The sequence below is a fragment of the Hydra vulgaris genome, chromosome 15, assembly GCF_038396675.1.
Source record: "Hydra vulgaris chromosome 15, alternate assembly HydraT2T_AEP".
NCBI lineage: Eukaryota > Metazoa > Cnidaria > Hydrozoa > Anthoathecata > Hydridae > Hydra > Hydra vulgaris.
In genome coordinates, this window is record NC_088934.1 from 16,895,969 (window position 1) to 16,912,728 (window position 16,760).

At 29.0% G+C, this 16,760-nt stretch overlaps 1 protein-coding gene across 3 annotated transcripts in view; it reads left to right on the plus strand.

The window, feature by feature from the left end:
* The window catches only part of LOC136092367 (E3 ubiquitin-protein ligase rnf213-alpha-like), a 237,700-nt gene that overhangs the window by 57,256 nt on the left and 163,684 nt on the right, over nucleotides 1-16,760 (plus strand). For all 3 annotated transcript variants that reach the window (XM_065820440.1, XM_065820441.1, XM_065820442.1), the window contains exon 17: nucleotides 514-746. In XM_065820440.1, the coding sequence (XP_065676512.1) occupies nucleotides 514-746 (233 nt within the window). The remainder of the gene's footprint in view (nucleotides 1-513; nucleotides 747-16,760) is intronic.

Genomic DNA, 16,760 nt, shown 5'->3' on the forward strand with positions numbered 1-16,760 from the left:
CAGAGTCTTTTTGCTTTTTCAATAATTTCTTAATTTGGTAAGAGAAAAAATGGGGAATATCTCGGGTCTTCAAGAACTCTTAAATGGTTGCTACTAATTTAGGAACTCTCTAAAATTTATCTTACTCAAATATATATTTAAAAAAAAATTTCATTTAACTTCCAATCTGGACATAAAAAATAAGTTATTTATGATGATATATATATATATATATATTATATATATATATATATATATATATATATATATATATATATATATATATATATATCATCATATCTATATATCTGGATATAAATATATATATATATATATATATATATATATATATATATATATTTATATATATATATATATATATATATATAAATATATATATATATATATATATATATATATATATATATATATATATATATATATATATATATATATATATATATATATATATATATATATATATATATATATATATATATATAAATATATATATATAAATTTTTCTAAATTTAGGGTTTGTTCACAGTTCTAGAAAGGCAGATTACATCAGTCAAAGACCATGAGGAGATTTTTTTCTGGGGTTTGTCACGATTGCTAATCTTTTATGATAAACAAAATCTGATTAATTTTGCACCAATCAATTTTATTTCTTTACTTTTTGAAATTTTATCATTGGAAAATGTTAATTGGACTTCCAGTAATATATTGAAAAATATTACAAATAAATTTCCTGAAATACTTTTAAGGTAATTAACCTTTTAATAAATATTATTGGTAATAAAATTGTATTGTTTAAATAAAATTTATATATACATATATAGATCAGCAAACGCTTACTAGTTTTGCTTATATTTATATCATACAGCTTTTTCAGAAAAAGAGAAAAAAAAAAGAAGAATAATGAAACAAAAGATTGCTGCCCCATGCCAAACCCTCAGTCGATGTAAAAGCACTCCTTTGTGGCTGCATGCTATAAGATTATCAATGTATGTAGTAAAGCCCCTGGCAGCAGCTATTTCAGTGTGATATCACATTGCTTAACTAAACGCATTTAAAGTTGTATATGTATATATATACATATGGATATACATATATATGTATATATACAACCCTCGGAATCAGGGTTGTCATTTGGCAATGCTGACCTAACTGCCAACCTAAATGTGTTTGAGGTTGGCAAAATATTGCCGACCTCATTTCTATGTTTTATGGTAAGACCTTTGTATCAAATTATTTTTGCCAAACTGATGCCGTCCTCTAAAAGATTGAGGTCGGCAAATTATTGCTGACCTCATTTTTTCTAATTCCGAGGGTTATATGTATATATATACACATATATATACATACATGTATATATATATATATACATACATGTATATATATATATACATACATGTGTATATATATATATATATATATATATATATATATATATATATATATATATATATATATATATATATATATATATATATATATATATATATATATATATATATGTATAAATACATTTTTAGAGGTAAACAAAGTAATTCTATTGATCAGCTTCAAACCCCTTCTTTATCTATTAGGCTAGCGTAAATATAAACCTGTGTTACATTGTTTCCTGCTTAGGATGATGAATGGTGCATCTTCTTGACTCTACTCATAGATTTTTGTATGTGCCTTCTTGATAGTGGCTGTGCAACTCTTCCTGTTATCTCCTAATGAGGGTACAGCTCTGAACCTCAGTTTAATGGTTGAGACCTTGCCTCTTGCAAAATTCACCTGACTTGCTCTTTGTGAGACTAATTTAAATTCGGCTGCTCCTTTTAGATCTCAGTATTGATGGTTACTATCGCTTGATTTGCAAAGACTCCAATAGTCACATACTTGGCTCGGGGTATACTTATGCATCAATTCAACTATTTTTTATGAAATCAGATTTAAATGCATTGACCATTCTTTTATGTACTTTTACTAAGCACCTTTTTACTCTCCTTTCTCTTTGTTTTTTATCATTCTCCTTCTCATAACTGCATCTTTAGATGCAGTTATGAGAAGGAGAATGATTAAATTATGATTAAATTAACCATGTCTTTTTTCTTTACCTCTCTGCCAATGTTGTGTTTATTGGAGACTTGAATGCTCATCACTGAATGACTTGGCTCTAACACCACTGACCACTGCTCTCTCTACCAAGCTTGATCCTCTCCCCCATCATCATAAAGTTATATCTCTTTCTCTTTTCTACAAATACTATCATGGTCACTGCTCAAGGAAGCTATCAACTCTAGTTCCATCATCCAAAACTCAGTTTTGCTTGACTCTTTATGCAGCAAAATCTCATTCTTTTACTGTATCTGTCCCTGCATGCTCTAAAAACTAGGATTTATCTAGTTTTTTTCCCCACACTTCAACCCTTTGGAATTCTCTCCCATCATCGTGTTTTCCTGACTCATACAACCTACAAGTTTTTAAGTCTACTGTCAACTGTTTCCTTATTCTTTAACTATATTTGTTGTTATCTAGTAACTCCCAACTTAATAGTGGTTGCTTGCAACTTTCACATCCTGAATATTTGAAATCCTTTGGAGTGGTGGTACTGTGTACCATAAAGTATCCATCGTGAATTATATCAAAATGTTGCATTGAAATCCAATAGAGTTATTATTTTTCTACAGCTGATATTTATCTCAAGTTACAACAAATTATGACTTTTCCCCCAAAAATTAAATTATTTTACCCCAAAAAATTTAAATACACAGAATTCCTGAATTATTTTATTACTCTTTTTACTTATTAACAAACATATTGGTTATAATAAAACTTCTCAATGAATAATTCTAATAATACAACATTTATCAGATTTGTCTTCTTCGAATTTTTTGCATCTTGGTCTGCATGGCAGAAATCCAGGGCTTCTGGATGACCTTCATCTTCAGCAAGGAATTTCAGCTCATTTACCTTGTTGAGCAACTTCATGCAATCATTGCCATTGTAGTGGCCACTATGGTAAGGCTAAGAGAGATGTGAATGACTAAAGCCAATCCATGGTCTTTGGCCATTTCTGTACCAGGCTTTTTACAATGTGATTGACCACACCAAGAAGTAAATGAAATTCCATGGGAGGAAATACTTCCAAAATAACTGTTTGTTTAGGAAAAGATAGCAAAGGTGGATGAACATCATTGTAGAAAGCTTTGATGTTTTTCAAATCACCTCCAGATTTGACAAAACTCTGGTATTGCCGTCCAATGCTTCTCCACATGCAATGAGTTTTAAAGACTCAATTTCACACCAACATTGGTGTTGGCTCTCAATGTCTTGCCACCGTCAGCAAGCTTTTGCTAAAAGTTGATTTCAACTAGCTTTACTGGGCTAATCTGATTGAGAGCAGATTTAAGTTTCCTCATTCCAGTATTTTAAACCCTGTATTCTCTTGGATTAAAACCGTATTTTGAACACTCAAAGGACCAGGAAAAAGTTGCTGTGCAGCTGATGATCCTAAAAATGACATAAATTAAAATTAAATTAAAATATTATTTGGGAAAAATATTATTGTACATTTACCTTTTCTTAAAGCCAATGACATTTCTTGTAGTTGGCTGGTCTCTCCTGGTGATGGATCTTTACCTGCAATCACAGAGGATGCAATCTTTCCTTGTGTACAATTATGAGGATGTCTACAAGCAAGCACAGATAAGAACCTTTTTTCAGCTGTAGGAGTTTGTGGACTAGCTTGGTCTTCTCTTTTCCATTGGTTTTGGCAGTTTTGCAGATCAAACAATCACACTGTGCTGTTTGCCTTGTGATGGTTTTTACAACGATGGAATCCAAATTTAACAGGCCTGTAAAATTTTTATCACTTAGGTGATTGATCTTTGATCGACAAGTCATACAAATTCCAGAAGGCAAACGATCATCACTGAAGTTTACAATATTTGAGATAATCTTGTTAATTTTTTTCTGGTAAGATTCTGTCAATAGTCTGTCTGCTTTTTTCATACAGATTAAGTAAACAGATTTTCTGCAGTCTTCATGGTTTTAGGCAGGCATAGGCATGATTGAAAACAAATTTTTGGCGCACGGAAATGAAATACTTTTTTCATTTCCGTGCGCCAAAAATTTGGGCATAAACAATAAGTACGTGATAGGGATATGCTGAGTAAATTCTCTAAGCTCAAAAAAATTAACTAAAATTCCAGATAGGCTCATTATAAGTATATAATATAAAATAAATATAAAATTTAGTGTGATCAATTATCACTTTGATAATTAAAAGTTTGTTAAATGCTTCATTTTTAAGAGGTGATATCTATCATTAAATAATAGTCAAAATAAACTTTCTGCACAAAGTATCTAAATTATAATATCTCTGATGGATTTCAAACCATGATTTCAAGTTTTGGTGTTATGAGAACCATATAACATACACAATCATTGCATTATGTTGTAATTTCATACAAATGGGTGTCCAATAACAGTTTTAAAGAAATTAATAACTTTTTATTTTATTTTTTATTAACTTTTTTATTTTATTTTTTTATCATCATTTAAACATACAATTTATTAACTTATTTAGATCTAACACCTGGTTAGTGCTATGATCCTTTTTTTTTTTTTAGTAATACTTAATAAAGGAAAGCTTTTTAGATTTCTTGGGCCCTGATTATTAATATAGCCCATTTGTTACCCAAAGCTTCCATTCTTCAATTGGAAGAGCAATCTAACCTGCTGAGTCAATCATTACCCCAAGATATTTTCCAACACTTTTGTATATCATAGATGGGATTTCAACACCCTGGTTATTAACTTTCCAGCATCTATGCGTCCTGAAAAGGACTTTCATGGACTGTTTGCCTTTTACAGGCAAAAAACGTAATGACTGACATTTTGCTGGGTTTATAGATGACTATTTTTTTAAGGAAGGACTCAGAACTACTAGCCACACCACTGATTATATTATTTATTATTAATTGTATTATTTTGTTGGAGCAGGTTACTTTTAAAAATAATTATGAAACTGTGTAGTAGGCTGTTAATACTTTAGAGAACACTAATATTTCTATGAAAGGTTACAAGCTTGTTTGTAAAATATTCAAAAATATCTTTTGCATTAGAACGCAAAGGAAAACTTACTTTAAAAAAATATCTGCTAAAGTAATAATTTTTGAAAATTTTTAATTTTAATATTGCCACATTTATTTCACACGTCAATGTTTTCATCTTTCAAATAATCTTTATTAGTAACTTCTAAATCATTCATTATTTCATCTTTTAAATTAATAATTTCTGTTGGTTTCGATGATTCCTTGTCTACAACTCCTAAGGGAACTGGTGAGTTTATCATTATTTCTGCTCCATGTGCAAGAACTTTGTGAACTGTTGACAGCATGTTATTCTAATCATACAAATCTAAATATTGACGATATATTGTTTTGCAGTCTTGCTCAAATAACTTTGGATTTAGTATTTGCTGACAGCTTTAAATTGCAATTAAGACATTTTTGAACATTTTAATCAATCTCTTATACTTCATTCTTTTGGGTCAGAGAATGCTTTTCTGCAAGTATTTTTGGTTAAAGATGGCCCTGCTCCACTAACTGCAGAGAAATCAACTCTGAGATGCTTCCACTTGAACATTTATGAATTTCTTTTTGTTGCCATATGTTATCTTAAATTCTTTGCTTACTCTCCGTTTTTGAATTTGAGCCAGAATGAAATATGTAAAAGACGCTTTAGAAATCTTATCCAAGCATGTAATGGAGGTATTTCATAGATAAGTATACCTTTTTTGCTGTAAATCTACTTAGAAAATTCTTCAAACACATCCTTATTGCAGTTGGTGTAGCTCTGCAACTACAATAGTATTTGAAAATGACAACACATTGACAATGTGTTTGTTATAGTTGCTAAAACTTTTCCGTCAACTATGCACAAAATAAAATTGAAATCAAAAATAACAAACTTTCCATAAACTTGTTCATAAATTTTCCATATTCACTGGATTCACAAATCCAAAATTTCATTTTCTATTTGACGTTGTTAGTCTAAAACAACTACGGCAGTTTTTTTGATTAAATGAAGTTCAAAATTAGCCTGCAAAATCTTACACTAAGAGCATCAAGTTGGTCCACTATGAGCCATTTTGTTAATTTGACACACTGAGCCTCAAAGGTGTTGTTAAAATGGCGGGATTTTTTTCAAATTGTGTTATATGTATGTAAGATATTTTTTAAAAGCAATAAGAGCGCTTAAACAACTTTTATATTAACACTGTTTATTAGTATATATTTATTATCTTTTTAGTTACTGAGGCTCATACTTTTAATATGGATTGTGGCTAATATAATTTATTGGCTTCCATTTAACATTGTTTAATAATGTAGCCATATTATTATCCATCTTTATTAGTCTAATATTGTACAGTGTATTATATTTTTTATTATTATTATTAATCTTTATTAATTTTATGTGTGTATAATGCACACATAAAGTTAATAAAGATTAATAATAATGTGACAACACTGCACGTATATGTATATATATATATATATATATATATATATATATATATATATATATATATATATATATATATGTGTGTGTGTGTGTGTGTTTTTTCTCTTTTGATGTTTGTTTTATACTATTTGCATTGTTTCTTCCTTAAAATAGTATTATAAATTTTTTACTGTATTGTAAACAGTATTTTTTTTGTTGGAAATACATTGGTATATTAAGTTTTCATTGGATTGATAAAAGTTATTACAATACATGTGTTCTGAAAATTTGTATTTATAATATGACATTAATTATATTAGATTTTAATATAATGTTATAGTTTAATACATATTTTTTAGTAATATAATGTAAATGTTTTTAGGTTGTATTTTGTTATTTTATTATTTTATGTTTGTTTGTTTTATGTTTCAAAGGATAATTTTATATGTTGCTTATATGTTGAACATAATGGAAATTACCCATTATGTTCAATGTATAATTGGTATGAGAGAAAACATAATGGTCTTTGCGGTTATGTTTTTTTCATGCAAATTATACATTGAACATTGCAGTAATCACCTGTTATATAACACAAAATCTAGCGTTATATTTTTTTAAAATATTACAGGTATTTTTTTTAAAGTGTACCCCAACTGTTTAATACCAACATATTTTCACTTAGTTTGTTACTAGTTGATGTCCAAATAGTACATTATTTCTTTTAGCATCATTTTTAAAATTTTTGTGGTGTGATTCATAAATGATTGAAAATCTACTTAAACCACTAACTTCCAAATGATTATCTTGTGGATCACACAACTTAAGTGCTTTTTCAACTGTTGAATAAAATGGATATCTTATTTTAGATGCCTGTAATTTTTATTTATAGCCAGATATTAGGCCAGATTTATAGCCAGGCGTAATTGAACAGTTTAATAGTTTTTTAATTACTGATATAATAAAAAAAGGTTTTCAAGAAAAGAAATTAAATTACATAATTGGTGATATGAATTTAGATTGTTTTGAATATCACTCAAATAAAAATATTTAAAAGTTTTATAATGACTTGTTTGAAAATGGAGCAATTCCTTTAATAAATAGACCAACAAGGGTAGCTGCAACATCTGCCTCGTTAATAGACAATATCATAACAACTGACACATCTTATAATTTACTAAAAACAGGAATAATTAAAAGTGATACCTCGGGTCATTTTCCTATTTTTTTATCTATAAATATTAATACAGATGAAAAACAGGTCATTATCAAACGCTTTATTAATGATAAAAATATTTTATCATTTAAGGAACAATTATCTTTAATAAACTGGAATTCAGTAAGTAATTTGTCAGAGGCAAATAATATGTATAATGCATTTTTTAAAGTTTTTTATGAAGTTTATGATGTAAACTTCCCAAAATGTAAAATTAATAAAACAAAAAAAAGTTTAAAATCGTCAAGGGTAACAAAAGACCTTGGAAAATCCTCAAAAATAAAACAAAAACTATATATTAAATACCTTAAAGCAAAAACAATTGAAAGCAAAACACTCTATAAAACCTTTACCAAACTATTTGAAAATAAAAAAAAAAAACCTTAAAAGAAATTATTACAGCGACTTATTTGATAAATATAAAAACGACTATAAGCGAAAATGGCAACTTGTTAATGAAATCACTTGTAACAATAAAATGAAAATATGCTCTTTGCCAAAGGCAATCAAAATAAATACTGACATTTTTTATAACCCTACCATAGTAGCAAACAAAATAAACAAGTTCTTTGTATCAGTTGGACCAAACTTAGCCAAAAACATCCCCATAATTAATAATTCAATCAATTCAAAAAAAGATTTGACTTCCCCTGAAATATCTTCTCTAAATAAATTTAAAGTATCTTTTGATAAATTTGAGATTGCTTTCAAAATGCTTAAGACTAATAAAGCAATTGGTCCAGACAGTGTAAACGGGAATATTGTTATTGGTTCATATGACATAATTAAAAATATTCTCTTTAGGATCTTTTTCGTGCTCAATAAACCAAGCAGTATTTCCCGACAAACTCAAAATAGCTAGAGTTACCCCAATTTTCAAAGGAGGAGAACTTACAAACTTCAGTCATTATCGCCCAGTATCAGTTCTCCCAGTTTTTTCAAAAATTCTAGAAAGAATATTATATAATAAAATTTTTAACCACTTATCAGAAAACAAAATATTATGTAATAAACAATATGGATTTAAAAAAAATAATTCTGCAGAACATGCAATACTTCAACTAACAAGAAATATTGGTGATTCATTTAAAACATCGCAATACACATTAGGTATTTTCATAGATCTATCGAAAGCTTTCGATACTATAGATCATGAAATTCTTTATAACAAACTAGAACATTATAGAATCACTGGAAATACTTTATTATTACTAAAGAACTATTTAACTAATCGTAAACAGTTTATTCAAATAGACTCATCATTATCATCAAATTTATTAAATATAATTTGTGGAGTGCCACAAGGCTCAATACTAGGCCCATTGCTGTTCCTGATATACATCAATGATCTCTACAAAGCCTCAAACTTAATGACAATTATGTTTGCGGATGACACTAATCTTTTTTTAACCAGCAATGATCTAACAACATTATTTAGAAATATGAACACTGAGCTTATTAAAATCTCTGACTGGTTCAAATCAAACAAATTATCAATTAATATAGAAAAAACTAAATGAAGGCTTTTTTACCCAAATTCAAAAAAAAATTAATTCCAAGTATTACGCCACTTATTTTTGTTGACAATATTGAAATAAAGCGAACAAAAATTACAAAATTTTTAGGCATTTATATTGATGAAAATCTTAAATGGAAACACCACGTTAACAACCTAAATAACAAAATTGCTAGAACTATAGGAATATTATATAAATCAAGAAGTTTCTTAAATAAACATACTTTAACTCAATTATATTATTCCTTTATTCACTGCCATATTAACTACGCTAACATTGCTTGGGGTAGTATGAACAAAAGTATACTAGAACCTCTTCATCGTCAACAGAAACACATTGCATGTCTTATAAACTTTAAAGACCGCTTTACTCATGCCAGACCTCTCTTACTTGAAATGAATATTTTAAATATATATCAGCTAAACGTTTATAATATTTTATGTTTTATGTATAAATGTAAAACCAACGATTCCCCTTCTTCCTTTCATAACCTATACTCAATAAAAGAAAAAAACAAGTACAATCTACGAAATGATAATTCTATTCGACTACAATTTTCACATACAAATTTTGGTAAATCTTGTGTTTCTTTCCGAGGAGCCTTTCTTTGGAATAAAATAGTTTTGAAACATTTTGACTTTTCTCATGAATGGACTTATACCTCTTATAAAAGGAAACTTAAGAAAATCATTTTGTCTATTGATAATATACTTTTATATTTTTAATAGGAAATTTATTTGAAAATTTCTATTTTTTATTTAAATTATGTTTTTCTTCTAATATTGTTAAACACAGTTTTTTTTTTATTTATTTTAAAATATGTAACACGTAAATTTGTAACGAATTTGCAGCGGTTCTCGACGACAAGACCTTAAGGTCTTCTACGAGTCTCCGCATTCTTTTTTTTTATTATTTATAGTAAAAATCCTTACTTGTAATTGTTTATATTATTATATCTTAACTTGTAATTTTATAAATATTGAAAAAATGTAAAAAAGAAAAAAAAAAAAAAAAAAAAAAAAGATATGCTAAGATCTATGTCAATTATTATTGCAGCGGTTTTTTTAACTGTCATTTTATTTTTGCCTTATGTCAGCTGAATAAACATATGATGTAAATCTTTATAATTTTTGATGTGTTAACACACTGAACAAAGAAAAATCTTTTTGATCATACACTTTTTTTCGGGCTTTAATTAATGATTTTAATTGAATCAAAATTTTAATTAAAAGTTATTTCAAATAATTATCTAATTAAATGTCAGTTATCAAAAGTAAACTATTATTTTCAAATGATTATAGAATACAATGTCTAGTGTAGACTTTTGATCAATTGTTACTTGAGAAAACAAAAAGTTTAAAATCTGCTATAATCCAGATAGCTCAAACTTTAAACAGAAACTTATCACATAATCGCAAAGTCACAGCTAAATTTTTAATTTCTTAAAAATACACTCTATTCCACATTATTTAATAATAGTTTGGTGGATACCATATTTTTTACAAGTTTGCGGAAGTTGGAAATTGTGATTGAAACTATTTTCTGGGCTTACAACATCATGAAAATTGAAAAAAGTTTTTTTCCTTGCGAGTTTAGTTTTTATCTGAGACAACTTATTTTATTATTTTGGCCACCCCAACAGAGGCGTGGTGGCCCCAGAGGCTAAGCGGGATTCCAGCATGGGCTTTTTACTTTTTCATCTAAATATGGGCCTTTTAGCAAATTTCAATTTTTTTTACATTTTAAAGAAATTCCAGAATCATTTAAAATATTTATGTTAGTGCAAATTAAATTTTATTAATCACTTGATTTCAAACTTGATTTCAACTTTGAGCGCAATTATATTAGTATTTTGCATAATAATAATATTGCTCTGAAAACAAAGTAGATGTTTTAAAACGTATTATGATATTTTTTTCATGAGAAAAATAATGAACCCATAAACGGTTTTTAACGATCGTAATGTTGACAAAATAAATTTAAGAAAGTCCGCAGACCCAACAATAATTATAGCTATTATTATTGTTGGACTTAAATTAGCTTAATTTAAAATTTAACCCCAAAACATTTTGCTTAAATGAATTAAATCGCAATACAATTACTATATAGGAATTGTATTGCGTTTTAATTCATTTAAGTAAAATATTTTGGTGTTAAATTTTAAATTAAGTTTTATATAAATAAGGATCGAACTCATGTTTTGCATTTTTGTAACCTTTCGAAACTGATATAAACTTCTTTAATAATAAATAAAGTTTTTTATTTTTATACAGTTTATATTATTGTATGTAAATAAAGAAATCACTCCGTAATATCCTGTCCTCAGACAGATTTAAAAAAGGATGATGAACTGCTAAATAAAACTTCATTATAAAAACTTTTATGTTTAAACTATGTCAATAACGGCACCATTTTTAGAGCGGCATTTTAGCTGTTGCAAGTATATCATAAAATGTTAAAAAAAGTTAAAACACAGAATTAAACAAAAGCATAAACTGAAAAGAACTTTCTCATAAAATAAAATGAATTTCTTAATTTTCAAGATTTTCAATATTTATTTTAGAAAAAAAATTATATATAATTTAAAAAAATTTATATTATTGTACAATAAAATAAATTCATTATATAGTAATAAAAAAATTAAAATCTTTGATTTTTAATTTTGTGTTAGGCTGTGTTCTTTGAACAATAAAATACTAATCGTATTTGCTTACGGTAAAGTTGTGTTTTAAGAAAATCAAAACAAAAACGTGGTCGCTGCATTGTGTTGTTACCATTTTTTATTTTGCAGTAATACTAACCATATTATTAATTACAAATAGTATTATCTCAACTTGTTGGTTTGTATTAATGATTTATTAGAATAAGGTCAGTTATTATATATATATATATATATATATATATATATATATATATATATATATATATATATATATATATATATATATATTATTTTTTTTTTTTTTGTATGGGCCTTTACATAAAGCATATATGGTAAAATTCCGCATATATAGGCCTTTTAATAAAAATCCTGCATGGGCTTTTTAGAGCCACCACGCCCCTGCACCCAAAACACATAGTGCCCAACAGTGAATGCGTAACACATAGTGGTTAGGGTGTGCCTTGTTGGAAGTGAATTTGAGTAATATGTATATATATATATATATATATATATATATATATATATATATATATATATATATTTATATATATATATATATGTATGTATATATATGTATGTATGTATGTATGTATATATATGTATGTATGTATGTATATTTGTGTAGTATTTATTATTTACACTATGTTTTCTCTATTTTAACTGTGATTAAAAGAATAAGTAAATTAAAAAAATAAACAAAAATGGGCAATACACCAAGCAAAAGATCTTAAATATTAACTTTACTTCAGTATTTTGATAAATCTCAATAGGAAATAGCCACATTATGTTCAGTTAACCGATCTACAGTTAGTCAGGTCAAGAAGCATTACTTTGCAACAGGCAGCTTATCACCATTAAGACAAAAAATGAAGGACCTCAATGAGGGATGACTGATATCTGGTGCTAGAGAGTATCAAAAACCAAAGAATTCAAGTGACTAATTTTTTTTTTTTTTTTTGAGGTTATCTAGGTGCTCCCAGTACAAGTCCTTACAGTCTTTTCATTGAGCAACGCATGAGAGCATTTAACTAGAAGTTCACGCCTCCTGACAATGTCGCTTATTGGGCTAGAGCCAGCGTTGAACCTCGGGCCTCTGAGGTCTGAGCAAGAACTCTAACCACTGTGCCACAGTTGCTCTAAACTAATAAATGTTTTACCTATGCATGACATCCATTTCTGCTTGAGTACTGTGCAAAGGAGGTTGATAGCTGGTAAAAGGTTTGCCAGAAAACCTTCTAAAAAGCCATTACTTACAATTGCCATGAAAAGAAGCGTCTCTTGTGGACAAGGAAATATAAAAAGCGGACTAAAGAACAATGGAGAAAGGTACAGCGAAATGTAGTTGTTAAATTTACAGCTATTTTACTATATTTGTATAATCATGTTATTTTTAAAAACTAAAGATATTAAATTGAAGAGACTTGATAATTGTTAGTTTATTTAATAACAGACTTGATAATTGTTAACTTGTTTATTTATTGGTTGCACGTTTTATTTTCAGATGAGTCACATTTCAAAGTGCAAGGCAAGTCATAAAAGTTTGTTTGTCACTCTGCTGCCGAGCCTTTAAGACAGATAGATTATTCAATATGCCAAGTATCCAGAATAAAAGATGTTTTTAAGGTTGTTTTTCTGTAAACACATATGTTTGCAAAAACACATTTTAAGTAGAAATCTTTTTTTTTTTAAACGTATTTGCTTCCAGCAAGGCTGCAAGCAACCACTATTAGAGTTGGAAGTTACTGAAATAGAAAAGGAGAAGATTGTAGAGCAAGATAATGGTTGACTTGAAAGATTAAAAATTATATCAATCATTAAAGCAAGATGAAGATAGCAAATTCTAAAGAACTGATAATCAAGGAAAAAACCTAGAGAAATAAGATTTTTTAAAGTAATAAAGAACAGTCACAGAAAAAAGATGAGACTTGACTAAATAATGAGACTTGATTAAATAATGAGTAACACGATAATGAATTTTAGTAAATGGCAAAAGAGACGCTAGCTCTTTAGAACAGTGCCCATTTTAGTATTTGTAGAAAAGAAAAAGAGAAGCAACATTACGACAATGTGGTAACGTTTAGAGGTTAGCTGCAGGAGCAGGTCCAACTATGCTTACAATGCGTTTTTGCACCTTGTCTAAAAAAGAAAGGGCATCATTAGAAGATCAGCCTCAGATATGGCAACAGTATTCCATACCAGATTTGAGATTTATAGAGATAGGAAATAGAATCCGGAGTAAGAAAGTGTCAAGCTCGATAAAGAGAGATAACCTTAGCATATGCTAATTTTTGCAAATGGATTTGATATACGGTTCAAAGAAAGATCGGAAGTAAGAGTTAATCCTAGAAGATCAAGGGTAGGTGACTTATCGAGTACATTACCATTTATAAATATAGGAAGATCTAAATTATTGCAGTAACAATTGGCTTAACAAAATTAAGTTTCATCTGAATTAAAGTTCACCAGCCACTGTGAACCCCATGCTGTAGCAGAAGTGAGATCCTTTTCATGCTCAAATACCCCCTCCAAGCAATCAGAGAGTATTGGCTTCTTTTCTTGACACAAATTAAAGGTAGTATCATCAGCGAACAATGCCCTCTTAGAGTTGAGAATATCTGGAAGATCGTTAATGTATATTAAAAAGGGTATAGAGTCGAGGATAGAACCTTGAGGAACCCCTGAAGTTACAGAATAAGAAGAAGAGTGCTGTCCGTCGAGGACAACTTTTATACTAAGATTAGAAAGGATTCAATAATCTTAAAGATGTTACCACACACACCGTAAGAAAAAAGCTTATGGAGAAGACCAGCATGCCAAACATTAACAAAAGCTTATGAAATGTCAAGACCTTAACCTCTCCACCTTTATCTAATGCACAATAAAACTTATCGGTTATTACTGTTAGCAAATAAGCTGTAAAACAAAAAGATCGAAATTCATATTGATGGTCAGAAAGTAAGTTATTAGATTCAAGATAAGAGATTAGGTGTTAGTTAATTAAAGATTCAAAAACCTTGCTTATAATAGGAAGAAGACAAATAGGAAACAGTAGTTAGATGAATCAGATTGCTCTCTGGAATTTTTAAATATAGAGGTAACAGATGCCACTTTCCAGCAGGCTGAAAAACAAGACTCTGATAAGCACTTGTTGAATACTTTTGAGAGTATAGACGACAGCTCTGGAGAACACTTCTGCAAGACAATAACAGGTATGTTGTCTGGGTCACATGTAGAAGAGACTAAGCAGGATATCGCTTTAGATACAGAAGCTAGAGTGATCCGAATGTCAAGCAATGGATCAACTGTTTGTTGGCAGTATCAGGTAGAACACAACTAATGGAATCAAGAGATGATATTGATGAAAAGTCTTTAGCAAACAATTCAGCTTTGTCTTAAGGTGAGGTGACAAAATCTGAACTATTTAAGAGAGGTGGAATTAAATATTTGCCCGTATTATTAATACTATTAAAGAGTTTCCAGAAGTCACGAGAGCCTAATTTTTGAGATAAGATAAAAGATTTCATGACCTGAGAATAGCGGGCTTTGGCGTTAGACAAAACCTTTTTACAATGGTTTCTAGCAGTAATAAACAGACGTCTGTTTTCTGGAGAACTGTTTTGCTAATAGATATAGAAGTGGCGGTTTCGATTAGAAATTGCAACAGCACAATATGAGGAAAACCACTGAGATGAGTGAGACTTGACCTGCAATCATCAAGAGGGAATAAAAGATTCTATGCCAGCCTGAATCCACAAAGTTATGGAAGAAGCACATTTGTCAGCAGGAAGACAAAAGTTATCTACATAAGGACCATCACAAAGAAAATCACAGAAAGAGTCCCAGTCAGCTTTAAGGTAGTTGTAAGTGTTACAATGATAAGGGGATTCAGATAATGAAGAAGAATGAGATAATAGTTTTCAAAATTTCAAACCATGATCAGAGGCACCCAAAGGTGAATGTGGAGAAACTGAGCACTGACTAAGATCAGAAACAAAACATAAGTCGAGTAGAGAAGAAAAATGATTCGGGTTGTCTGGATAATGAGTTTGAAAGTTGGCTATTTGAGTTAGGGATCGCGAAAGGCAAAAGTTTAGGTTTGTAATGCCAGCATAGTCATTGACTCTAGAGCCAAGCCATTCAGCGTGATAAGCATAAAGCATAAAGTCACCTACAACAACAATATTAGTTGATGGATAAAGAGAAAGGGCTTAATTGATTTGATCAGAAATAATAATAGAAAGAGTGAAGACTTGAGATAAAGGAGAGCGATATAGAACAAAGAGAAAAGCAATCAAGTGAAGTGGTGTTAAATGGAAGCAAATAAAAAAATACTCTGGTGATTCAAACCTAGATTCACAACAAATGGGTGAATTCTTATGAATGTAAATGCCCAGGCCAAGCTTGTGACTATTGGAGTACTTATGAATTAAAGGAAGATAACCATCAACACTAAGATCACAAGATGAGACATGTGAACTCAAATTAGTCTCACAAAGAGCAAGTAGAAATGGTGGACTTTACAAGAGATAAAACTCAACAGAAGAAAAGTTATTTCCAAAACCATGAATATTAGTGAATGACAGGTTTAGAGAACTTGGTGACGGCTAGGGTTTTTTGTGCTTTATAGTTTTTAATGCTTTATTCATTTTTAAATTTGTTAAAGAACTTGACTCAAAGTATAGATAGTACTCAGTACACTATTTAATAGCCCAAGCAATTGCCTCATTTCTATTGATAAACCCTAAGCCATAACATAGGGCTCCAAATGTGGCCTTGACAATCCATACCAAAAGTATGATCAAGGACAACATCCATGCGCAACATGGCACTGTTAATACTTTGATATTTTTCAGCTGTTGATGGAATCAGCCTCTCTGAGAGTTAC